Genomic DNA, 26,674 nt, shown 5'->3' with positions numbered 1-26,674 from the left:
TAAACGAGTAAGAAGCCACCACAAACTTATTGAAAGAGGAAAGCGATTGCAATTCTAAGTGGATGGGCTTGAGAGAGAAGCCGCAAGGGCGAAAGACTCCAGAAAGTACTCTTGCCTGATAGCGGAATACTGCGACTCAAGGCAAAAGGCACTGTTTATTCCGATCCCAGAGAAGGACTGGATTGATTATATCTCCCCATTATATATGAACAATAGACCAGTCGTTCCAGTGATGATTGAAGTGGATGAATCCTCTTTTTGAGAATATGGTCCTTTTTCAGGGGATGATTTAGTGGGGGTTGTTTTAATTAAAAAGGAGGCTGTTGTCTGTGGAGCCCTTCTTGCCCGCTGTTTTCGATAATTGCTTTCAAACTGGGAAAATTCCCCTTTCTTGGAAGGGGAGTGTTGTAGTCCCATTGTACAAGAAGGGTCCCAAAAGCTCTCCATCCAGCTTTAAACAGATTACTCAGCTGGATGCCTTGGGAAAATTATTTGCTAAGAGCATCCTCTGTCATTCGCAACAATGGGCCCATGACCAGAATATTATACCTCCAGTACAAGCCGGTGTCAGAAAGAAGAACAGCACTCTGGATAACACTGCGGTCCTCCAGACTATCGTAGAGAAATACATCTTTTTACGGGGCATGCCAGTCCATACTGCATTTATTGATTTCTCCACAGTGTTTGATAAAGTGGACCGCCAAACACTGTGGAGAAAGCTCCTTCGACTCGGAGTCGCACATCACATTTTGGGTCTCATTATGAAATTACACTCTGACACCTGGTGTCACGTCTTGATGGGAGGATCGCAGGGATTATCTTGTAGGATTAGAACACATAACGGGCTGAAGCAGGTCTGCCTGCTGGCCCCTCTTTTGATTTCTTTTATACATATCTGATCTTCCCTGCGTCCTAAATTCGGTGAGGGGGTACGTCCCCAGAATTGGTACAATGTCTGTTGGTTCCCTATTATATGCTGATGATATGACTATTTTCGATTTAACGCCTATTGGGTTGCAACGTCATTAGGAATCCTTGACCAAATATGCAGAAGCCAACTTCTTGAAAATCAACATTGCCAAAAGTAAGATCTTGGTCTTTCGTAAGAAAGGGCTTAGGATAAAGAGGTGCTTTCAGTGGAGGCTGGGGTCTGAAAAACTGGAACTGGTCTATTTCTATGTAGAGCTTGAAAATGTTTTTTTTAAAACCGGGTGGGACATAGAACACATTAAACTCTGTGCAAGCAGGGCTTTTTCCCAGGCTAGTGCACTGTACAGATTCTATAGAATCTGTGGGAGTCGACACTTTGGTCATGTTTCATCAATGTTCAGGGTCAAAATTCCTGCTTCTTTGTCCTATGCTGCAGAGGTGCTGGAAATGAACAATTGGCTCTCTTTCAATAAGGCCGAAGGAACATCTTGTGTCAAATCTGTAGCTTAAACGCTATATCGCACCCCATGCATTACGTCTTGAATTCGGCTTAGTCTCTGCACATATCCCCTCCCAGGCAGCGGTTTTGAGGCGGGACAATTCCCTCCTATTGAGGGAAGTGAGTACACTTAGGGCTGCCCTGAGAGCGGACATTTTTAAACTGAAAGAACAGTCGACATTTTGTAGGTCCTTTGAGCGAGCAAATGACTCATTTGGGCTTAGCTGAAATGTTGACTCCCTGTTGCGGGGTAACAGTATGAGATCGGACGTCTGGTTGTGTTAAGGAGGGTTCCCAAGTACACGTCAGCTCCTAAAGGAAAATTTCTCAGGGGCATAGGGAGCCGAGTCCGTCTTGCAGCTGGTCATCCGTCTTCTACCGGTCTTCAATGGGCTCTTCCTCCTCCCGGGATGGTAGGTGGTGTATCAGTGGTGCAGGTAATTTGGCAGAGATAAAAGAAAACAATACTACGTGTAAGGGGTTTCATTTAAGGAGTTCTAGGGCACGGGTGTGAGGGGACACCGTAAACCATGACGCACATCTAAGAAAATAAGTGAGTGCGAGTGCTCAGGGAAGGGTGCAAGCAGGCATAGTAAGGTAGGAGACGGCTTTACTTTGCGGGACTCTCCCTCCTTCCTCTCCAACCCACGAACCGCTCCCGTACCTGCGATAGCCACGTTCCTCCTGGAGCGTGGCTGGGCGAAGCGTGGTACTGCTGGCCTCCCAGCACTTGCAGGGCTTCTAATTGTTCTCTCCTTGGCCTCCCTCTCTTCTCCAGCGGTCTTTTCCCTCCGGGCAGCTTGGCGTCTTAGTTCTTCGCCTCCTTCTCCTCTCCGGTGATGACACACCCCGAATTCGTCCTGCATCCTCTCCTTATTGGGCTACTTTCGAAGACGTCATCAGAGGGCGGAGTCCCTTCATAAGGGATTCCCCAGTTAAAGGAGCCTCCCTGGAATTCCTCTGTCGATTCCAGCAATGGGGAGGTCGGAGAGTCCCACTCATCCTGTTGTGGAGAAATAGGAGGGGGGAGAGTAGGGTCGCAGTCCACCAGTCCATGATATCTTCGTCTTCTGCCCCTGCCGCCCCCACATTGTTACACATCTCGCCCCTAGGATTCTCCCATTTGGGGAGAGGAAAGATCCTAGATAAATAGTCAGCGCTCCCATTGTCTTTATCTTTTCGGTATCGTATTTCAAATGAAAACGGTTGTAGGGATAGAAACCAGAGAAGTACTCTGGGGTTCTGTGACTTGTTTCTACACATCCACTGCAGGGGGGCATGGTCCGAATACAGATTGAATGGTCGGCCCTCTAGATAATACGGGAGTTTATCTATTGCCCATTTTATAGCTAAGCACTCTTTTTCTATTGTTGGATATTTAGTCTCCCTAAGGAATAGTTTTCTGCTTATGTACAACATGGGATGTTCCACCCCCTCCTCTGACTGCTGGGATAACACGGCCCCTAACCCATAGTCGGAAGCGTCAGTGTGGAGTATGAAGGTTTTATTGAAGTCTGGGGATGCTAACACAGGACTTGTCGTGATGATATTCTTTAGGGTTTGGAATGCCTCCACCATCTGTTTAGTTGGTTGTAGTAAGTGTTGGGGTCGGACATCCTTACGAAGGGCATCTGTTAAAGGGGAGGCCACCTCAGAAAACTGTAGAATAAAGCACCGGTAGTATCCCAACAGTCCCAAAAAAGCGCGTAGGTCCCTTTTGTTGGTGGGAAAAGGGGTCTCCGCTATGGCTCTTACTTTTTCTGTCTGTGGTGCTATCATGCCATGGCCCAGAACGTAACCAAGGTATTTCACCTTTTGATAGGCGGCTCTGGATTTTTTGGAGTTCATGTGTAAATCCGCCTGTTCCAATGCCTGAAGGACCGTCCGAAGATGAGCTAGGTGTTCCTTCCAGGTCCTGCTGAAGATCACGATGACATCAAGGTAGGCTTAACAAAAGGAGAGATGATTTTGCAAAACCGTATTCATTAGTCGCTGAAATGTGGCAGGGGCTCCGTGGTGGCCGAAGGGGAGCACGTTGAACTCGTAAAGACCTTCGGCAGCAGCAAACGTGATCTTCTTTCGGTCTTCCTCGCACAGAGGCACCTGCCAGTAGCCCTTCGTTAAGTCCAGCGTTGTTATGTATTTTGCTTCTCCCAGCTTTTCGATTAGCTCATCGATTCGTGGAATGGGATATGCGTCAAAGGAAGAGATGCCGTTTAGTGCCCTAAAATCCATGCAAAAACGAGTTGAGCCATTAGGTTTGGGCACCATAACAATTGGTGATGACCTTTGCTGGCGTCAGTATACGATGTCCGGCCAGAGTAGTCTTACCCGGAATATCCGAAAAAAGGGATGCAAACGGGGCAAGAGTGTTGCGAAGGGAGGCTCGTTCTTCTTCCGTTAGCTCTTCATTAACTACAAGCTGGTCAAGGGTACACGTACTTGTCGAATCGGTAGGTAGGGTAAGGTGTGCTGTTTTAGGTAAGGGCCCCAGTCACTTCTTTAGGAGGTTTATGTGGTAAGATTGCTTCCCGTTAGGTTTTACCTGGACTTGATAAGTCGTTTTTCCTATGACCCCTACCACCTTGAATGGACCTTGCCATTCAGACTGGAATTTTTTTGAGGAAGCGGGAAGCATTACCAAGACCCAGTCACCGATGAATAACCTTCTCCACTTCTTTCCACAGTTTTTTTGCTTCTCTCTACTCTTCTCGAGATTGAAATAGGCCAGATCCCTTAGCTTCCAGATCTTGGATTTTAGCTGTTGTGTATACTCCAGTACCCCCTTGTTCTCTTCGTCGACCTCTCGTTCCCATGCTTCTTTGGTTACCTCCAACAGCAACCTGGGCTGTCGGCCATATAGCATTTCGAAAGATGAGCATCTCATGCTGCTTTGGACTTGGGCCCTGATAACATAGAGGGCCAGGGGAAGAAGGCGGTCCCAGTCTTTGCCCTCAGTGGCTAGCATTTTCTTCATGGTGATCTTCAGCGTCCTGTTATAGCTCTCCACGGGGCCGTCTGTCTGGGGGTGATAAACCGAAGTTTTTATGTGGCGGAGGTCCAGGGTACGGCACACCTCCCTCATCAGACGTGACACAAAGGGGGTCCCCTGGTCGTGAGGATTTCCTTCGGGAACCCTACCCTTGTAAACAGCTCTAGAAGTCGGTCAGCAATGGCTTTAGTGGTTGGGGCTCGGAGGGGAAAGGCCTCCGGGAACCGGGTGGCATAGTCCACTATTAACAAAGCGTATTGGTTCCCCTTTTGTGTCTTGGGTAGAGGGTCGATTATGTCCATCCCTATCCGCTCAAAGAAGCTACCTATCAGAGGAAGTGGCTCTAAGGGTACTGCAGGTGGTCGCTGGGTATTGTTCTTCTGGCATATCTCACAAGTGTGGCAATAGTCCTTTATGTCCTTCTACACCCCAGGCCAAAAGAAATGTCTTAAGACGTTTTGGGTTGTTTTTTCTGCGCCGAAATGCCCCGCAATAAGGTGTGAATGAGAAAAGAAAAGTATCTGTTCCCGAAACGACCTGGGAACCAGTAGCTGAGGGAGAACATCTGTATTGCCTCTTCGATTCAAACACCCATATTTTATAAGAAAATGGGGAAACACGGGTGATCTAAATGTGCTGCTTCCCAGGAATTAAACAGTGTAGCGTCATTAGCCTGTGCAAACTGGAAGCTCCTGTCCAATAACTAGGGTTCCTGCGTGGTGAGGGCGGGGAGTGTTGGGCCGGTGTCTCCCATTCCCTTTTGTTTTTGCCCTTCAGGGTGTATGGTACGCTGGACAAGCAGCAGAAAGTCAGGGTTGTCAGTCCCTAGTATGAGTTCTTCGGGTAACCCATCAAACACCCCAACCCGGACAGTACAAGGAGCGCCGTGGGTTGGTAACAGGGTCACAGAAGCAAGAGGGTAAGGTTTCACATCCCTGTGTACACACCTAATGTGTACCAGTGTATCGGGAATATATTGAAAAGGCCTTACATGTGTTTATTGTATCACTGACTGTCTGCAGCCTGAGTCTAAGAGTGCTTTTACCTTCTTCCCATTCACCTGTACACTTACATAGAAAATAGTCCCCATCTCGACAGTGTATAGGATGGACTTAGGGAGGTACCCTACTTCCATGGATTCCTCCGCTGGTTTCCGCTTGGGACACGGACGGGCGATGTGACCCCAGTCACCACACTCAAAGCACTGTGGGCTCCTTTAAAGGAGGGTACATCTGATGTGGTTGGTCTGGTTTTTGTTGGGTCCAAGAGAGGGCGTTGTTTTTTAGGTCTCGCCTATGCAGCGCGCATGCGTTGCGTAGGAAAAATACCTTTTGTAATTGACACAGCTTTGCAGGCAAAAACATGCACGCGTTGCATTGCTTTCAATGGCAAAGCGTGCACGTTTGGCGATTCCCTTGCGGGAGCGAGCTTTGGCGCCATGTGTGAGCAATTATCGCTGCTCGCTTTCACTACGGCCGACATTTTTTTTTTTTTACTTTTTGTGCGAGGCGCGCGCTTGTGTTAAAATGGACGTGCTTACGATGGCCCTGTTGGCACTCTGCCACCGGTCTCCGGGAGCAAGATGAGTTCACAGTAGGTGTTTGTGGTCCGAGGTCAAAAGTTGCTGTTTTAGAGACTCTACCAGGTGTGAGTCGCTGTTTAAAATCATCAGGGAATTAAAGATAGAAACGATGACGACCATGCGCTACCGTGTGCGATTTGGACCAGGGTTTGGCGTTAGGTGTTGGGCAGCCTCATGGAGTAAGCGGAATAATTAGTCTATTTTCACTGTGAGTCATGTGAAGCTACTCTGTGTGCGCGCGTGCAGGCCACTGATGGCAATACAGCGCTTTAGACATCAGTGTTAGCATAACCATTTGACCATTTGCGCTGTCCCCTAGCAGTGCCCAGGGTGTATGCGCATTTGAATAGCATGAATGTAATGGTTGCTTAACATTACATGCCACAATGATTTTTGCATCCATGCCCTGCTTTCCCAATTCCCAAAATAACATGCTGGTCCTACAAGGTAGGTAGGCACACACCCTCCAATATATTTAACCTGCCAATCGAAATTTCAAAGCTGGACAGGCATGTTATCTTATGTACACCGATCTGCTCCTGCCCTGTCTCTGCCTGATGCTACAGAGAACCGTCTGGAACATTGGTCTGGATTTCAAAACGGGACTTTGTATTTGCATTTCTTCAGAGTTTATCTAAGTCTATTATTGACCCATTCTCATATGTTGAGGCTTCTCCCCGCTAGAGGGTGCCGCATTGGTTAAATACGAGGCCTTGGGCGGGGCACCTCGCTTCAGAAAACTGTCATTGTTAGTGGTACTGCAGACCGCTCACTGGTTTTGTGGCAGGGAAACCCAGAGTTTCGCCAGGTGTAGGCACTGTTGCTCTGCATACTGCAACCATGGCTTAATGCAAATTGACTGCTTCTTGGAGATTGTCCAGGCCGGTGACCTTTTAAATGGCTGCAAAATGACTCCCTAGATGCGATTTTTTTTTGTTTTACCAAGATGTTACGACTGACGTTGTTGGAAACACCCAAAAAGCAATGGCGTATCAAAGTGTAGATAAACTCGGCTTGTGCATGATGCAGTTCTTTAGCAATTGTGATGTCTACAAACTGGGTCAACATGCAAAGAGTGCACCTTTCAAAAAGGTAGGACAGGCACCCATACTGTATCAGTGAACCACAATTTGCCTCGCACATTTTCTTTAAAAAAAATTGAACTATGGCTTGTAGTGCATTATACATGGGAAATGAGTCAGAACTCTTCACCACCTCGTTACTCCCGGTGGATATGGGCGCACAGGTTGTGGGGCAAAAACGGCACTTTCACAACCACATCTGCATTCCACTTACACCTGACTCACTGGATGTTTTCATATTTAGGAGCTATTTATAAATATGTTTAACACATATCCGTGGACTTAAGTGTAAGGATAGAACTCAAACAGACGTTGGCAAAGCCCATGGCATGCAAAGACAGGCATTCACAAATGCTGTTTGGGTGTGTTGCATGCACACATTTTGCTTGTTTAGCACATTAAACTAAGCTTTATTGGCTTTCCCAATGAAGTAGCAGAAAGAAAACAAGTTACTTACCTGTAACTGTCGTTCTCCAGTATTGGACCTTTCATAGATTCACATGTCTGAATCATTCCCCGTCGTTGAGACGGGAGTCTCCGGTACATAAAAAAGCATTGCTTAGTATCATAGCAAACTGAAAAAAAGGCCTAGGCCCATTTTCCTTTGCAACCCATAACCTTCGTTATGTAAAAAAGGACTAAACTTGTCCCTGAACCAATCACCCTCTAGAACACTCCTGAGAGAACCTTCTGCCCTCAGATTTTCGTGCACTTGTGCAATAACACTGTTTGTGCTAAATCCGAGGTGAGCTTCTCAGGGGAGGAGGGTGGGTTGCATGTGAATCTATTAAAGGTCCAATACTGGAGAACTACAGTTACAGGTAAGTAACTTGTTTTCTTACTCCAGTATTGGAGCCTTTCATAGATTCACATGCCTGAATCAGAATAGCGAGCAGTAAATAAATGCAAATTTTTTGTTACCCAGAACGTGAATCCAGGAAACATATATAGCGTGAGAAAATGGTATCTGTAAACCAAATTCCACATATCAAAAATACTTTGCAAATGGTAATACAATAAACAACAATAAAATGTGCCAAAGCACATAATAAAGGAAGGAGGGATGGTAAAGAAGGCTCACCGTTACTGGATAAGGTTCCTCAGCACCGCTTCTCCTACCCCCACATCTCTCCCTGTGGCTGCATCCAAGCAGTAATGCCTGGTGAAGGTGTGTGTACTCGTCCAGGTTGCCGCCCTGCAGATATCCTGGATCGGTACTCCGAATAGAGCAGTAGAGGTGGAGACTGCTCTTGTAGAATGTTCACGGACTCGTGCATTCAAAGGTCGGCCAGCTGCTGTAGGCAACAAAAAGCTGTTAAGACTTGTGGAAATGCGGACATCCAGCGAGTGGAGAGCTCTTTCCGCCGCTGTGGATGGTTGTGGAAAAAATCTTTTGAGAATTAAAGGTTCGTTCAAATGAAAGTCAGTTGGAACCTGAAGGATGAATTTTGGATTAGTCCTGAGTATTATCCTGTCCTCTTTGAACTGCAAGAAAGGCTCTTGGACCGTGAGAGCCTGAATCTCCCCCACTCTCCTGGCTGAAGTGAGCGCAATGAGAAGCGCAACTTTCCAGGAAAGAAATTTCAGCTCCGCCCTGTGAATTGGCTCAAAGGGCTGTTTCATCAACTGGGAAAGAACGACGTTCAATTGCCAGAGAGGTGGTGGAGGTTTTATTGGAGGGAAAACTCGGAACAGACCTTTCATAAATCGTTTGATGATTCTAGAAGACCACAGAGATGGACCAGAGGCCGTTCTTCTAAAGCGTGAAATTGCAGCTAGGTGTACCTTTATAGATGCATGAGCCAAACTTGACTTAGCCAAAAGCAAGAAGTATGGAATAATCTCGTGAGCTTCTGAAAGCAGCGGATGAATGTTTGACCTTTTGCACCATAAACAGAACCTTTTCCACTTCATCCGATATGTCTTGTTTGTACTATCCGCTCTGGCTCTAGATAGAATCTCCCTGCACTCTGTAGAGATATTCAGATGCTGAAATTCACAGTATTCAGGAGCCAGGCTGCTAAATGCAGAGATTTCGGATCCGGATGCAGAACTTCCCCCTGGAACATTGTCAGCAGAGACGGTATCGGCTGCAGGCAAATCGGGCGCACCTCTGACAGTAGAAGAAGCTCCGCAAACCAATGCTGTCTGGGCCACCACGGAGCGATCAGGATTAACCTGCATGGTTCTTTCTTGATCTTCATAAGAACCCGCGGCAGGAGGAGAATTGGAGGAAAGGCGTAGGCAAAGATGCCTGACCATGCCATCAAAAACGCATTCCCCCAAGATCCCCGTTGGGGAAGCCAGCTTGCAAAGAACCGGCATTTTCTGTTCTCCCTTGTCGCAAAAAGATCTACTGTTGGAGTTCCCCATTTCTGGAAGATGTTGTTCAAAATCCCATTGTCGATTTCCCAATCGTGACAGACAGACTTTAGTCTGCTTAGAGTATCCGCTTTGGTGTTCTGGTCCCCTGGAAGATGTTCCACTTTAATGAATACTTCCGTGTCGTAGAGCCCATTCCCATATCCACTGGACTTCCCGAGACAGGGAGAGTGATCTTGTTCCTCCCTGTTTGTTCAAATAGTGCATTGCTGTTGTGTTGTCTGTTCTTACCAACACGGCTGCACCTTGAATCCTTGGCAGGAACGCCAACAATGCTAAGCGGACGGCTCTGAGCTCCAAAAGGTTGATATGCAATTGCTGCTCGTCCGCTTTCCAACGACCGCTGACCTGCAGATCCTGAAGGAATGCTCCCCATCCTTCTAAGGACGCATCTGTCGTAATCACCAATGGAGCTGGCTGAGTCAGGAAAGAAAGACCCTGCGAGATGTTTCGTTTTCGGGTCCACCATGTCGCCGCGTGGATCATGATCGGCGTCACTTTGATTATATCCTCGAAGGATCCTGTCGCTTGATGCCACTGAAGATCCAAATGCTCTTGTAACGGACGCATCCGTAGCCTGCAGCAAGGTACGAGGGGAATGCAAGATGACATCGTTCCCAGCAATGACTTGTACTTGCGTACTGAAAGAGACCTTCTTTTTATAAACGCCTAGGATAGAGATATTATTCCCCGCTGTCTCTCCTCGGAGGGGAACGCTCGGTTTACCTCTGTATCCAGAATTGCTCCCAAGAAGGTTATATTTCTTGACGGTTGCAGAGTTGACTTCTCCTCGTTAAGAGTGAGGCCTAATCTGGCAAATAGTTCTATGCAAGCCTCTGTTGACAACTGGGCTGATGCTTTCGATGAAGCCTTGACTAGCCAGTCGTCGAGGTAAGGAAACACTTGGTGTTTCTGTCTCCTTAGAACCACTGCCACTGGAGCCAGGCATTTTGTAAAAATCCTCGGGCCGATTTCAGACCAAAAGGAAGCACCTTGAATTGGTAATGATCTTCGGCCACCATAAACCGAAGGTACTGCCTGTGTGAAGGATGGATTGGGATATGGAAATACGCATCCCGTAAGTCCAATTTGGTCATATAATCCCCTGGGTTTAACAGCAGCAGAATATCCTGGAGGGAGATCATTCTGAAGGTCTGATCCTTGAGGTAAGTATTTAGGGATCTGAGATCCAAAATGGGGCGCCATTGAAGAATGTCTTTCTTGATCAGAAAAAACAGGGAATAAAATCCCCTTCCTTTCTGGGAATTCGGTACCGGTTCTATTGCTCCCTTTCGGAGCATTGTCCGAATTTCTTGACGCATCTGGTGTAAATACTTGACCTCTTGAAATCTTGGAGGTGAACAAGGGGGGATTTCCAGAAACTCTAGAGTATGACCGAATTGTATTATGTGGAGGACCAATTGGTCCGTCGTTATCTGCTGCCAATTTTGATGATGATAGGAAATTCTTCCACCCAGGGGAATATGCGACATATGAGGAGTAAGTGTCACTAGAATGTCATTGTCTTCGGGTGGTGTCTTTCCCTTGGCGACCTCCTCGACCTCTAGGAGTAGATTTTGTGAAACCTCCTGTCTGTCTCTGTGAATATTGTTGACGATATGGTTGAGATGATGTGGAGTAGGAAGAATAGCGGCCTTGTTGATAACCTCCTCTATAAGAAGGTTGGCCCCTACCTCGTGAGCCACGAAAAGGAACTTTTCTATACTGTAATGTTCCCAGAGATTTCGCTGTTTCCGTATCCTTGATACTCTGTAAGGCCTGATCCACATGCTTTCCAAACAGATCTTCCCCATTGAACGGAAGATCCAAGATCTTATTCTGGACTTCAGGCCTAAAAGATGTTGCTCTCAACCATCCTTGTCTGCGTAAAACATCTGAAGGCCGTGGTCGCAATGTCCATTGCACAATCTATGACTTCAGCCGAAGTCCTTTCACCTTCCTGGAGGATTTTCCTGGCCTCTTGTCTGTCCGCTTCAGGTATGCTATCAATGTATGGTGATAGGTCGCACCACATCTGCCTATCATACCTGCCCAGGATGGCTAGGGCATTTGCTGCCTTGACCAGAAGAAGAGCAGACATGGACGAAAACCTTTTCCCTGCATTATCCAAGCGCCTACCCTCTCTGTCCGGTGGCGTCTAAATTGGAGTAGACGGATTCCTCGATTTTTGCGGCGCCGCTTGATTTATAACCGAGTCCGGTTTGGGTGACCTAATAAACAAGCCGGAGCATCGGAAGGCGCTTTGTATTTTTTGTCCAGCCTAGCAAGCACTGGAGTAACCATTGCCGGCGTCTCCATAACTTTGAGACCTTCCTCCCATAGATGACTCACAATTGGAAGAGATCTAACCGTCTTGCAAAACAGTTCTTTGAAATCATATAAAAAGCATTCTGCTTTATCTGATGACATATTGAGCGCAAATCTCTGCGCGGCTCTTTCCATCAGATTATGTAACCCTCCAATGTCCTCCGGAGGGGAATCCACAGGTCTCGGTGACGGAGATGAAGGGGACGGAATCAAATACTCATCCCATTCCTTACTAGGATCTGTTATCTCCCCTTCCTCCTGCTCTTCATCCTCAGATGTGTCCAGAACCGGCTGTGGCAAAGGTGATATTGGACCCGGAACCGGTACCTCCTGCCTTCGCACTGGTGTACATGGAACAAAGTGCGCCGGAGCCACTGGCATCCTTTGGGTAGACTGAGGCAAAGTATGCCTCCTCTTGTAATCATCCAACATGAACTGCAAATCCGTCAGAAGAGAAGCCTGAACACTCACCCTCTCTTCCTGATCATGTTGTCGGGGGCGGTCCTGATAACCCCCATACTCATCCTCCCAGTCATCCTCCTGACATTTAACATGTAACTGAGAAGGGCTACTTGCATAGCCAAACGGACCCTCATTATCATCCTCCTGCGAATCCTCCTCCTCCAATAAATGGGATGGAACCAGAGGCGTTACTTTACTAGGAGACGTAATATCCGGGGTAATCCTTCTTTTCCTGGCAAAATCCCGCTTTTCTGGGGTTTTTTCCCTCGTCGACGAGCCCGTCGACGAGATTGCCATAGTAACCGCCGACGACACTGTCGTCGTCGATGCCGTCGTTGACGCTGTAGACATCGTCGTCGTTGCCGCCGTCGACGATGCAGTTGTCACCGTCGTCGACGGTGCCGTCGACGATGTAGTTGTGGTCGTCGTCATTGTCGTCGAGTATAGGTTCAATAATGACTTTTACTTCACTCTTCTTCGTTGACGACGCTACTTTCTTCGTCGACGATCCCGTCGACGATGTAGATTTTTCTAATTTCTCCTCAGGTGAAGTAGACGCTGGCTTCTTAAGCGTATGTTTAATTTTAAGGGGTGATTTTGAAGGCTCATAACTTGTTTTCTTTGACTGTTTCACCCCTGAAGCATGACCCTTGCTCTCCTTTTCTTTAGTTTTAGGAGATTTTGAGGGACTGCGCTCTGAAGACCCAGAAGTGGTCTTATTTAGAGCCTTCTCAGGTTTCTCCCCTGAGGTATGAGCCTGAGGAGATCTGCTTCTCTTCTGAGATCTCCTTGAAACAGTTGACGCCTCATCACTGTCACTAGACACGACGTCCTTCCTGGTTTTAAGTTTTTGGAGCCAAATTAACAGTCTGCCTTCACGATCCCTCAGAGTCTTATTAGAAAAGGTGCGTCATACCTTACACTCCTTCGCCTGGTGGTGTGGGTAAAGGCAGTATATACAGTCTTTATGAGGATCGTCAGTATATAATCTCTTCTTTGAACAGGTGGCACAGGCCCTAAACAAGCCTTTCTTTTCCTTATCAGCCATTCTCCAAGATGATGTAGAAATTTCAGTTGAAAAAAAAAAATCTCCTTAATCTAGAACCAACTGTAGAATTTGAGCAGAGCTCAAAGGAGACTCCCTAGCACAACGTGCGGTAGAAAATCTGAGGGCAGAAGGTTCTCTCAGGAGTGTTCTAGAGGGTGAGAGGCTCTGATTGGTTCAGGGACAAGTTTAGTCCTTTTTTACATAACAAAAGGTTATGGGTTGCAAAGGAAGATGGGCCTAGGCCTTTTTTTTCAGTTTGCTATGATACTAAGCAATGCTTTTTTATGTACCGGAGACTCCCGTCTCGACGACGGGGAATGATTCAGGCATGTGAATCTATGAAAGGCTCCAATACTGAAGTAATAGGTTTGTTTTCTATAAAGAATGCATGTATGAGATAAATAATTAAACGTGATAAACAGTATAACGATTCGTTATGCTTATCACACTTTAAATAGTTTCTCATGCATTCCAATAGAAGCTCTATCAAGTGGGCTGAATGCTACATCAAACATCCAATAGCAGGAGGTGAGAGAAATGCCCACATGGCCAAAACGCACTGTGTGTTTTAAAGAATGTGTAGCAATATGTCATGTAGACTGCAGCGTTGAGTCAGACCCAAAAATGAGGAGCAGCATAGCCAGCACAAACGACCATTTGGCTGAGGGAAAATGACTGCTCTGAGCCACTGCACTGGAAGCCTACTTCACACCCATCTGGTGGTGACCACGCCAACTCACTGCTCTGGGTTGTGCTTTCAGCATCTCAGCTCCTCTTCTTGGCTGGTGTCTATAAGGCAGGAATTGTGCCCGGTGGGAAGTCCATGGGGCTGATCATCAGAGACTGCTGGGCATGCATCTGTCATCAACTGCCCTTCCAGATGCTGATCTGCATTCTCTCTGTATTCTCTCCAGAGCGCATTAGATTTTAGCTACCTGATGGTTCACTCACTGACCGGAGGATGTATTCATGTATGGCTTGTGTGAAACACACAAGGACAGTCCTGTAAGAATCACTTTAAGAACATACTTAAGAAATTGATTCAGTGAGCTCATTCATATTGAACAGTTTGGCTTGCTGGAACTTTCCAATTAAAGAAAAGCCCAGGGCTGCAATGGTAGTTCAATGATGTCATGCTTCCACTGCGTCTGTGAGGAGGCTTTCCAGAAAACCTACATTAAACCGCTAATGAATAATTTGCACAACCATTGGTATTGCTGTTTGTGATTTGATGCTTTCGATAATCCGTTGTCATCCGCTTGTACTAAGCAAAGCAAAAATTAGGCAATTTTGAAAAGCACCACTCTAATGTTTAACGTAGATCTCCGTTTTGGTGAACGCAGTGAAATATTTAATCACAGGAACTTGCTGCGATTAATAACCTGATGTGCAAGTTCCTTTTCTTCATATACTGCATTGGATTAGGTGTTTTTTTCTGAATAATTTGTGAAATGTCTGCATTGCTGCCTTTTGTGGTTTAATTGGTTGTAACAATCCCTGTTGAATGTGTGGCCAGTTGACTGAGACACGTTTATTGTTCTGCACTACTGAGGCCAATAGTTTTGACTAAAGCTCTTTAATCTGCTTTGTTACTAACATTTGTAGAGTGCACATTCACCAAACAGTTTCTTGGCAGTAAAACTAAAGATTAGAAAAATAAAGCTTGGTGAAAAAGCCACGTTTTTAGCATAAGACTGAAATACATTAAGTTGGCTTCAACTCGGATTCCATTCAGGAGATTCCAGAGTCACTGGGCTAGAACAGAGAGGCTGCCACTCCGACTCTGGCTTTAAAAAGAAATTAAGAACAGCAACAGTTTACCAAGGCAGGATCATATGGTGCGACCGGTGATTTATCTAAGAGTTGGATGAAAGAAGGAGCTATTCCCTGAAGTTGAAGCTGAATCCTCTGGTTGCTGTGAAGCCAGTGGAAGCTTTGAGATAGCAGACAAACATGTACGAATCTGGGAGTTCAAGATCACCCACGCAGCCCAATTTTGAAGCTCTTAAAGTTTCTTTAATAGAGTGGATGGTAGACAAGGTAACGAGTTGGTGCGGTCCAGTCTAGATCCAATTATCGTGGTGACAGCTGTTCTTTGTCCATCCTCTGTCACAAACTGAATCAGTTTCCTCAGGATTTTACGGTGGGAAAAAACCCACAAAGGAAGCTAGAGAGGACATCTAAGTGACCATGGATAGAGCACTATCAATTTTTACACCAAGGTAGATTGGCAATTTCTACTGACCAATGTGTATCAAGCAAACGGTCAGACTTTCCATTAATAATTAACTCTTCTGTGTTATCTGCGTGCACTTTGTCAACACTTCCCATTCAATTTCAAGCAAATAGAATTAACTGATTAAATGCCTAATGGGAAGGAGGTTTATTGTCTTAGTGCAATAACATTTATGAAGAGTCTCCATAAATACACATCTTACTTGCCAGATGGTGTCAAAAAAGTTGCTACTGTTCCTGGTCAAGATTCAGAATTGTGATATTATCTAACCGAGGCTGGCACTTCTGATGGTGGTTGGCAGGTGAAGGGTGAGGCCATCTGCTTTGCCTTGGGAGTCATTGGTCAGTATCTGTCGCTATTCTCTGTACTGGCCATACTAAACATGTCTGAGTGCACTACTGTGAGTAGAGTACTGCCAGTGTGTGGGAGTGATCACAATGTGATGGGATAAATGCTTGCACTAAGGCTAAACAATGCCAATCACTCTGTGGCATTTCAACACATATTTTGCTCACCATGCCACTGCAGTTTGGACCAAGCCATATGCAAATCAGTCTTCACCATACTTCAGTAGGAACAGTCCAGCCTGAGCTGCCATACCAGGTCCTCCTTGTACTAAAATCCAAGGCCAGTTTCGCCTTGATTGGGGTTTCTGTCTGGCCACAGTACTGGATTCAACAACCAGTGCAGACATAATCCCTTTACTACTTGGTATTGGTTGTAGGCTTGGTGAAGTTCTTTGCTTAAGAGTGAAACAATTTGTCTGTTAAGCTAGTCATACATTCTTTGAGCAAATGATTTAAGAAACTTAATTGGATAAAACTCATTCTTGAAGTAGTATTCTTGTATGATCAATTGGACTACTATGGACGAACTTGTAAGGAATGAGATTTCTGGTTTGTGCCTTTCCAGTTGATATTCATGTCTAGGCATACGTACCCATGGCCACTTAAGGCATTACATCAAACACAACAAGCATTGGCATAGCCAATAGGTCTCGCCTTTGGGACCTTCAAGTGTTGCATGGCTAAACAAGTAGATGTTGTTGCACCAAGGATATTGTGCTGGATAACTAAACACTTATAAGGTCCCAAAGGTGAGACCTATTGGCTATGCCAATGCTTATTTCATATTTCTGGGGGTTTGATCAACTTGGTTTCTCAGTGTCCCACACTGGGTTACGTGGCTGGGCTCGCAAATACGTTGCGGCCATTTCAATGGCTTGTTCCGGGCTGACGTGTGGATGCTGTTTCAGCCATCTCTGCGTGCTATAAGGGAGTGATTCATAAAATTGTTCCAGGTATATCCGGTTCATTATTTCCTCTTTGGTGCTTGTGGAGGGTTTCAACCATTTGTCGGCCGCCATTTTGAGCCGGAAAAACAGTGTCTTGGGGTTTTCCCCTGGTACGCCTATCTCTTTTCAGTATGCCTCAGCGTCCAGACCGAGATGGTCCAGAATAACCTCTTTTATTTCTTGATAGGGTGTTCCTCTCGTGGCGTTGGCCACTTGATATGCTGATTGGGCTTCCCCGGTCAGCAGGTGTGCCAAGAAGAAAGGCCACTTCTCCTCTGGCCAAACGCAGGCCCGAACGGCGCATTCAAAGTTCAACAAGAATGCGTCAGGGTCCTCCCCAGGCACATACTTTTGAAGAGAAATGCCCGGGGGCCGGTGAAGAGTACTACGGGGTTTTCTTTGAGGAGGAGTAGCTGGTTCTGTCATGTACTTCTGTAGCCTCTCCATCTGGGCAGAAATGGTGCTCTTAAATACGCCCCTATCGGCCTGGGCCGATGTGATCTGACGCTCAATAGCCCATTCGAGCTTCTCCTGGCCTTTGATGAGGTGCTGGATGAGCGCGTCCATCATGGGATTACTGATGGGCTGTGTAGTTATGCCCGCATTCTCCACCCCTTGTTGCGGGGTAACAATAAGAGATCGGACGCCTGGTCGTGTTAAGTAGGGTTTTATTTTCCCAAGTACACATCTGCTCCTAAAGGTACATTTCTAAGGGGCATAGGTAGCAGAGTCTGTCTTGCGGCTGGTCATCCGTCTTCTACCGGTCTTCAATGAGCTCTTCATCCTCCCGGATGGTAGGCGGTGTATCGGTGGTACAGGTGACTCGGCAGAGATAAAAGAAAACAATACTACGTGTAAGGAGTTGTATTTAAGGAGTTCTAGGGCACGGGTGTGAGGATAAACCGCAAACCGTGACGCACATCTAAGAAAATACATGCGAGTGCTCAAGGAAGGGTGCAAGCAGGAATAGTAAGGTAGGAGATGGCTTTACATCGCTGGACTCTCCCTCCTCCCTCTCCAACCCGCGAACCGCTCCTGTACCTGCGATAGCCATACTCCTCCTGGAGCGTGGCTGGGCGAAGCGTGGTACCGTTGGCCTCACGGCACTTGCAGGGCTTCTAATGGTTCTCTCCTCGGGCTCCCTCTCTTCTCCAGCGGTCTTTTCCCTCCGGGCCCCTCGGCGTCTTCGTTCTTCGCCTCCTTCTCCTCTCCGGTGATGACATCCCCGGATTCGTCCTGCATCCTCTCCTTATTGGGCCACTTTCGAAGACATCATCAGGGGGCAGAGTACCGCCATAAGGTATTCCCCAGTTAAAGGCGCCTTCCTGGAATTCCTCTGTCGATTCCAGCAACGGTGAGGTCGGAGAGTCCCACTTATCCTGTTGTGGAGAAATAAGAGGGGGAGAGAGTGGGGTCGCAGTCCACCAGACCGTGATATCTTCGTCTTCTGCCCCTGTCGCCCCCACCTTGTTACACTCCCCCATGCAAAAGTCTGCATTGTAGCTGTTTTTAAAGAAGTCTGTGTCCTCCATTAGCTTGGCTAGGGATAATGTTTTAAGCCAGCCCAAGTCATTTAACAAAGTAGTTTGTGGGAGTGCTTTGGGGAAAAAACCACAGTCCTATCTAACTTGAAACCTACCTCAAGGGATCAGAAGGCTGAAGATTGTGCGGAGACTTTATTTGTTGCCCTTTAAAGAAATTACTGGTATTTGGGATACAATAATGAAAAGAGAGAATCTGTGAAATGTGCTGTTTACAAGTTCAAGATCTTAATTCATGTGCTATTTGTGTGTTCGGAGTTGCAAAATGCTAGGTGCATCTTCCTATGACCATCATACCTCAAATTTAACATTCATTCCTCCCACGAGCCAGCTTATTTAATTTGTCCCCACCCAATGAAATGGTTTGTAATAAGATTTATCGATTTGTCAAAACCTTTTTGGCTATCTATTAGGAAATGTTATTGTTATTTCTTAGGTTGTAATGTTTTTATTTTCTCTCATCCTGGAGTATATGTGTTGTAATATTTTTACTTTTGCTTTTTAGGAATATTCCGTCCCTCCTTGTTATTTGTTTATTGCACTTTGCTGTTTTATTCTTCTCTGCATTTTGTATAGTATGTATGATAATGTATTCTAAGGAGACAGCTTTGTACTAAGGAAAACTATTTATTGAAGGAAATGCATTTTTTGTCTCACCTGTAGTATATAATTATATGGACCTCCGTCGGTCTTCCGTATCAAAATAAACTTGACTTGATTCGTATAAGCACAGCATTAACAGTAAGCAGCAACTTGAAAAAAAACCACAAATAACAGGAGACATTGGCTTAGAAGCGGTGGCACTTAAGTGAACTACTTAGCAGGTGGAAATGCACATGTGCAGAGGTGAAATACCAGCACTCAGACTGAGCAGAACTAATGATTAAAGTGGGCTGACCCTCAGCCCATGCTTGTATACTGTGGCGGGCAGAAGCAAAATGTGAATGGCAGCAGAACCGACCAGACATATGGAAGAAGATCACTGAAGACCTCTATGTATGCATACACATATGTATTTTTATTTTTCTGAAATAAGCTAAAGTTGTCTAGGCCAGACCCAAAAACAAGCAGCAGGGCCCCAGTTTACCTCAGGAAAAACAAGGGGGTGTCGGAGTGCTAGAGTAGGATGGCTCCTGGTGGGAAATAGGAGGTGAAAGAGAAAGAGGCGAGGGTGAGGACAGAAAGAGAAAGATAAAGAGAACAGTGCCCCCATGAACTGCAAAGGAAGGTCTGACGTTCCATGGACAGGTACACAAGAACAGGGTGGAACGTAATTCCATCAGAGTAGGCAAGTGAGATAGACACAAAGCCTACTCTGAGTATATGTAATTTCATACAAACATTAAAGCTTGCTAAGGCTGTTAGTAGCCAATACCTAAAAAATATTTTCCTCTGTAGAACAATTCTGAAAAGGTTATCTGCCACCATCAAACGGTAAGCAAAACTAAAACAAATGCAAATACATTTGTTAGGAAATGTTCTGATCTCCATCACTGCAGACTTAAACATATCCATAGAAATTTGAGAAAATTAAAGAGAAAAAATGTTAGAAAGTTTAACCGGTTGCATCTGCTTCTGTGACTGTGCTCATATGTCCCTCACCTGTGCTCTGTGCTCCACTGATAAGTCCCATTGTGAAAAGCGTCTTCAGTGTTGATGTTACAATAAAGTCCTTAGTTCCGCCATAGACTGATATGACAAGGTTGGGAATGCTGAGCTTCCACTGCTTGGTCATCATTTCATATAGAATGTTGGAAGGGGTATTATTAGAAGCACGTACATACTGCAAAGGCAAGAAGGAAAAGTAACCGAAAGTAAAAGAATGTACCTTAACACGCGGCAATCTAATTGGAGTGCCATGATTAAGCAGTGAACAAAGGACAGACATTGTGGTCACATTTTTATGATTTAACTCTTTTATTAGCATTTTGTAAAAAGGGCAAACAGATACAGCAGCAAAAGAACGTTTAGGGAGAAGACTCCCGGTTAGCTAGTCACACTTAGTTTACTGCAAGTGGTGCGTTACAAGCCCAAGAAAAGGAGGAAAAGAAAACTCCACCCCGAAAACCCTGCCCCTCCAAGAAAACTCACCCCTCCACGTCCACACTCACCCAGAGACATGACTTGCACTACCATAGGTAATTGGTTATTGTCCTTATGCCTCATGTTGACCCGGTTTGGGGGCCTCAGTAAGGCGCAGGAGCCTGAGATATTTTGGGCCGGTCATCTCACTGAACTCCTGTGACAGTAAAGACACATATGGTTCCCATACCTCCTGAAATCCCTCCCCTTCCCTGCAAGCGACATAGATATCTGTTCCATGCCTAACATGTGCCATATCTTATGTAACCAGTTTGTGTGGGTGTTCGTTGTTCCCCAATGAGCGAGTATGGCCTAAGCCGCCGCGCCCAGCACCATGCCGATCTGTCTGCCGTGGATGGACTTCAAGGGATAGGTCAAAGGGTTCGGAAGACCCAGCAATATATAGGCTGGAAAGCGTGGAAGCTGCGTGTCTAGGTGCCTATCTATATCGTCGAGGACCCGTGTCCAGTAGTGCTGGATGTATTGGCACTCCCACAGAATGTGTGTTAAGGTCCCTTTATCCCCGCAGCCCTGCCAGCACCTGCCGCTGTGTGAGGGTTTGATTTTGTGTATTCTAACCGGCGTGTAGTACCAATGTGAGGTTATCTTCGTCAGTGTCTCTGTGAGGGACGTGTTGTGAGCCGTGTTGTGAGCCGTGTGACGAGCGTGATAGGCAATGTTCTCCAGTTCCTCTTCTCATCTTGCGCGCCCTGCGTGGAATGTGTGAATCTGAGTCTGGAGAAGGAGCGCGTATAGTTCTGCGATCATGCCTTTGTCAGATGATTTAGCTAGGAGCCACCTTTCAAACTGCGTCAGGTGGCGCTGCGCCTTGGCGCAGTTGGAGGAGTGCATGATCTAATGCCTCAGTTGAAGGTAATGGAAGCATTCTGCCTCCGGGATCCCAAAGATTTCCCGCAACTAGGGAAAAGAAAGCAGGCCCTCCACATCAGAGAAGTGGCCCATGGAGCGGCATCCGGACTCTCTCCAGGCGGCAAACTCCGAGGCCATCAATCCAGGCGTGAAGTTTGAGTTCTCGCAGAGAGGGGACAGTGGTGACGGGTAAGTGGTCAGGCCCAGCATGGTACAGGTGCTGTCCCAGGCATGTAGGGTTGCCCGAGTTACCAGGCACATGTACAGACTCCTGGATCTGTGTGCTTTGGGAAGAAACAGGATCTTCCAGAGATCGGTGCCTGCCACCGCCTTATCCTGGAAGAGCTAGGGCTTTTCAGATTCCAGGCAGCTCCATTCTACTAGATATCTTAACTGCGTCACTTTGAAGTAGAGTGGTAAGACCGGGATTCCCAGCCCGCCGGACTCGTGGTCAAATTTTTAAATTGCTCTTGCATGTGTCTCCCATTTGCAACTCCAGGGCCTGTTTACTGATCACACTCCAAGCTCTGTTCTGTTGTAGGAAATCAAAATCCAGAGGGATTTTGTCAAGGTTTGATGTGCTGAACACAGGTTAACTAGGTCAGTGCAGCCGCCATATTTAGAGATGCAGAAGTCTTTGGAGGCAAAGCTTTGGGTGGCAGTGGAGGGGTTGGGGGGGTTGGATTTCAGGCGTCCCCATCCCTAAACAGCGCTCTGGACCAAGAAGGACCTGGTCCCATCGGGGTAGCCCAGCATTTTTGCAAAGGAGGAAATTGCTGAACACAGGTTTACCCGGTCAGTGCAGCCACCATATTGATTGATGCAGAAATCTCAGGAGGCAAATCTTCGGGCGGAGGGGGTGGGCTACCCCTCCTCCCCCAACACAAAACGAATGCACTCTTGGTTTGGTAGTTGAATCTTGGGGCCATGAGTTGGGCCTGCTATGTCCGTCAGTTGTGCTTGTCATGCACCAAGAACAAAAGCCAAAAGAGGACATTTGATAGAACTGGACAGTGATATATATCTCGGCCCAGGTGCGCAATTGGTATGTGCACCCGCTTTGTGTGTCCCCGGGGCACTTTGATATCACAGGAGGGGCCGCAGACGTTTGTGAGGCCCCTCTCTAATATTGATAGGGCTGGCGCACATGTACCACCAGCGCCATTGTGAGTGGGCGTTCCGTCATTTACAATAGGGCACAGTCCCATGTAAATGGTGGAGTAACTTTCCCTCTGCATTTGTGCCGTATTACAGATGCGAAAAGAATAATTGCGGGCACAGAAGCAATGATGCCCTTAAGATATACACGGTCAGTGCGCCCCTTGAGGGGAGACCTCTGGAGGTTCCATGGACCTCCCCCCCAACATTCTGTTGCACACAGGTGCAGTCACTCACTGCACCTGTCTGCGAGGGAATCTCTCTCCAATTTTAGGTCTCCCCTAGTGTTACAGCGCATGCGCTGCTCGCTCTGCGAGATCTATTGTAATCGAGGCGATTTCGGAAGTGGAGTGGAAGCTCCGCCCATCCTTTCTATTGGCCGGCGTCATCCTTTATGGTAAATGCTGGCCTCCGATTGAAAGTGAGGCTTTTTGGCGACCGCCCTGTCCCCTTTTTGGACGGCCCATCCCGACTGGATGTTTTGCTTGCGGCGTTACACTCTCTCCTACAATTAGTCGGTAAGCACTAATTTTTTCACAATGGCGACAGATTTTACTTCATCGCTGCTCATTTACCACGATGGTTTAATGCGACTCTTTCCGTTTGAGTTCTGCAATCTTGTTTCAAATGCTTCTTTCTTTTCTCCCTTCTTTCTGACTAATGTTACTGTACTACCACTTTCTCGCTCTGGACCGCATTTTTTTTTCTTTAAGCTGTATTTATCTGGCAACAGTTTCCTTTGCAGTTTTCCAGCAAGAGGCCTCACTTTCCAACCCTCGCTACTGTTTTTGTTCCTGTAGAAATGTGTTATGATCCGGCAGCTTTGCAGTTACTTTCTAATTACACCCCGGAGTATTCCATAAACAAAGTAGTCCAGTTCCTAAACAGGGTGTGCGAGTGTCCCCAAAACTCTTGCATGGCGGTGTAGGTTTCAGCCCTGCAGCCGGACTTCGGCTCTGTGCGCGCTGCAAGTGGGAGAGACTTTGCAGCGCACTGCAGAACGGAGCGATTGCGTGTGAGGTCACCAGCAGCGTGGAAAACAGAGTGCGGTAAATGACAAAGAGCTGTCTCCTAGACTGGTAATATGTCCAACCAAAAGGAGACACTGCGTAACAATGCTGGTTTTCTGCCAAACACAAAACAATCGCTTGTAGTAATTACAAACAACATCTATTTGAAAGCACTAGGCTGTGAACAGCCTGTGCGAGCTCAAGCAGCGCGTTTTTTTATTTTTTGTGGAACGTGGCAGGCGAAAGAGAGCTGAAGGGAAAACCGGCAAAAGGCAACTGTTCGAAGCTCATATTACAGTCAAACACAAGCATTGGCAAAGCCAATCGTCCTAGCCGTGGGAAAGTGTTGCATTAGTTCTTTCTCACATAAAAAAATATAATAAGTAAAACAATGGGCAAGCAAAGTCTTGTTGTGATATCTATTTTAAAAAAATTAAATGCAAAAATTTGCCAGAAAAATAAAAATAGAAAACATGCTGCTGCCTAAATGTGGTAACCATATTCCTACCATGACAATTTTAAACAAAAAAAAACAAAAAGAAAACTGCATTTTATAAGTGATGGTTTCTGTTGTTCGATAAATTTTATTATTATTAGGAGACGAGAAGAAACGATCATCTTACGAAACACTGAATTCAGAAGCAGCTACAATGTTACTGTGGTGTCACATAAAATACTTTATAAAAGCAACTTTAAAGAAGGACAACATGTATGGTATTGTGGGTGGAACAAAATATGAATAACAGTTTAACAAACCGATGGTAGAAGCCCACTGATTAAAAGCCCTTGCATGGAAGTATGAATACCATGTGTGAATGTCCTGAAAAGCCAGTAGTCTTGTAAGAGAGACTACACCCAAAACAGACATACCACTACCTCTGCCTTGCAGCCACGAGTGGCAAAAATAAATAATCTTAAAAAAAAAAACGTGCATATAATGTTTTATAGAGCAGTATGGTGCATGTTACCAGGCAGTTATATTTATTACTGGCACAAAGAAAAGTTTCTATTGGCTTTGACTTACTGTAACCTAAAAATCCATTGTAAGCACAAAAGGATAACTAAATAAGACAAAAGGATAAAGAATAGAGAAAAAAAGCATTAGCAAAGTAAAGTGTGGACTCGCAAGCCCTAGCACTGTAGTGTAAACCTTTTGAGGCAGATGCGTACTTGTGATCAGGAAAAATGTCACACAGCAAGACACTCATTGGCAGTGCTTAACTTGAACAGATGCTTGTAGTTGGGGCTCACCATCCATGCAGTTTTAAGGACTGGGACTTATTTTACTATCAGGCTTTGGACCAGACCTAGAGAGAATGAGCATTTGCAATGCAATAGGTCTCACATTTACGCAGGTTTAAGCTATTGGCATTGTAAATGACAATGCCTTTTACTTATGTTTTAAAAACGAAAACAAAAATAAAAGGCTTTGTTATTTGCAGTGTCAATAGCTCAAATTTGCGTAAATGCGTGACCTATTACATTGCAAATGCTTGTTCAAGGTGCAGGTGAGAGGCTGCCTGCACAGAGAAATATGAAGCGGCTTTGAAGCAGCAACTGGATATTTCACTGAATGAGCAGTCCCCAGGGGCAGCACAAGTTCACAGCTGCTCTGAGGGTAGTGTGTTTTCATCATCACTTTCCCTGTTTGCGTCCGGTGCACCTGTTTAAAAGTATGTAAGGCACAAACAGGGATTCTGCCTCCTATTTGTAGAGCAGGCCCTGGTCGCTTAATTTCAAAATGAAAAACCTGTAATCAATACCAGCTTTCCTGCTTGTCCAAATTGTGAAATCTTAGACAAACATTTTATTTGTCAGAGCCACCATTTTCTTTATTACATATGAGAGCACTTTTTTATCTACATGTTTTATTGAGTTTACAAAGGATTACAGTAAAACAAACAAACTTAAGCATAAATAGCACACTGTATGGAACAGTACAGTTGCCAAACATTGCCCATCAGGGAAGATATAATCTGAGCAATCCGACATATTTAGTGAAAAGACAACTTATCCACACAAGGTCTCATAACCAACATAATTGGTAGCTTGTAATCGCATGAGATCGAGGAAGTGGCTGTGGGTATATCAAGGTGGGCAGCGCAAGGAGGGTCTGACCTAAATAATCCAGTAGTGACGTATAGGTCAGCAACTTTGTTCAGAGGAGCCAACCAGCCTGATGACCCATATGGGGAACAGCCTTTACCACAAAACTTTCACAACAAAAAGCAATTGCAATACATTTTTTATATCGTAATTACTTTTATCAAGCAAGTCTTTACCATGCAAGTCTTAACAAAGCATGTGATAAGTAGTTTATATATTTTAAAGGGTAATTAAAAAAAGGTGAGCTTGAGGGGGGTCTGCCCACCAAAAATATAAAATGGTAAAATATTAGCAAACGTAAATGTATTTTCTAATGTACATTGTTAACAATAACGTATTAAGAATTAATGTGTAACTTTTGAACAGTAGGTCGCAGTGTTACACTGTGACTGGATTTTATCTACCAGTAAGCATGGTAAAAGTATGCATGGAAGTGGATTGCGTGGTGAAGCCATTTCAAATGTGAGTGAATGTGAATGCTTGGTATGTATTGTAACATCTGCGTATTAAAAACGTGTGTGGTGAATGAACGTGTGGTAATGTCATACAACCGTATAAAGGCATCTACTGTTTCCCTTACCAGCTGTGATGTGGTGGGGTAGCCACTACATTTCGCTTGGGCTGGGCGCAAACTCCTTAAATAGGTGACCAATGCCCACCGTCTGTGGTATGATACATTGTTTGTCAACTTCCAGTCCAGGAGAAATACCTTTAGTGCGATGGTGATTAGCAAGTCAAGAAGACCCAGGTCCAAGTCAGTAACGACAATTTTGTATAGGGGATGCAAAGGTGCCGAGTATGATCGTTGGAAGGTGCAGGGAGATGGGAGTGTTGAATATTTTACTGAATTGAGAAGTGATGTCACTCTAGTAAGAGGACAGAGAGGCCGATGAAAAAGATGTTTTCCAGGTCACCATGTGTTGCACTGCATGACCAGCAGTTGCCAGAATCTAGTGCGTTTAAAAAGTCTGGTCAGGGTCTAGTAAAGGAAATGAGCTGCAAAGTACTTTGTTTGGGATAATGAAGGAATAGTTTATTTTGAAATAGGTGAAGGCAGATTTTGGTACAACCC

At 45.7% G+C, this 26,674-nt stretch overlaps 1 protein-coding gene across 1 annotated transcript in view; it reads right to left on the bottom strand.

Moving 5' to 3' along the window:
- LOC146808453 (transient receptor potential cation channel subfamily M member 2-like) overlaps positions 1-26,674 on the bottom strand; it is a 2,757,229-nt gene that overhangs the window by 2,563,861 nt on the left and 166,694 nt on the right. Inside the window, exon 5 of the mRNA XM_085623562.1 lies at positions 19,979-20,159. Coding sequence (XP_085479688.1) covers positions 19,979-20,159 — 181 coding nt within the window. The remainder of the gene's footprint in view (positions 1-19,978; positions 20,160-26,674) is intronic.

Source organism: Triturus cristatus, chromosome 8 (genome assembly GCF_964204655.1).
Source record: "Triturus cristatus chromosome 8, aTriCri1.1, whole genome shotgun sequence".
NCBI lineage: Eukaryota > Metazoa > Chordata > Amphibia > Caudata > Salamandridae > Triturus > Triturus cristatus.
Note: the sequence above shows the minus strand (reverse complement) of the source record. Positions and strands in the feature narration are given on the sequence as shown.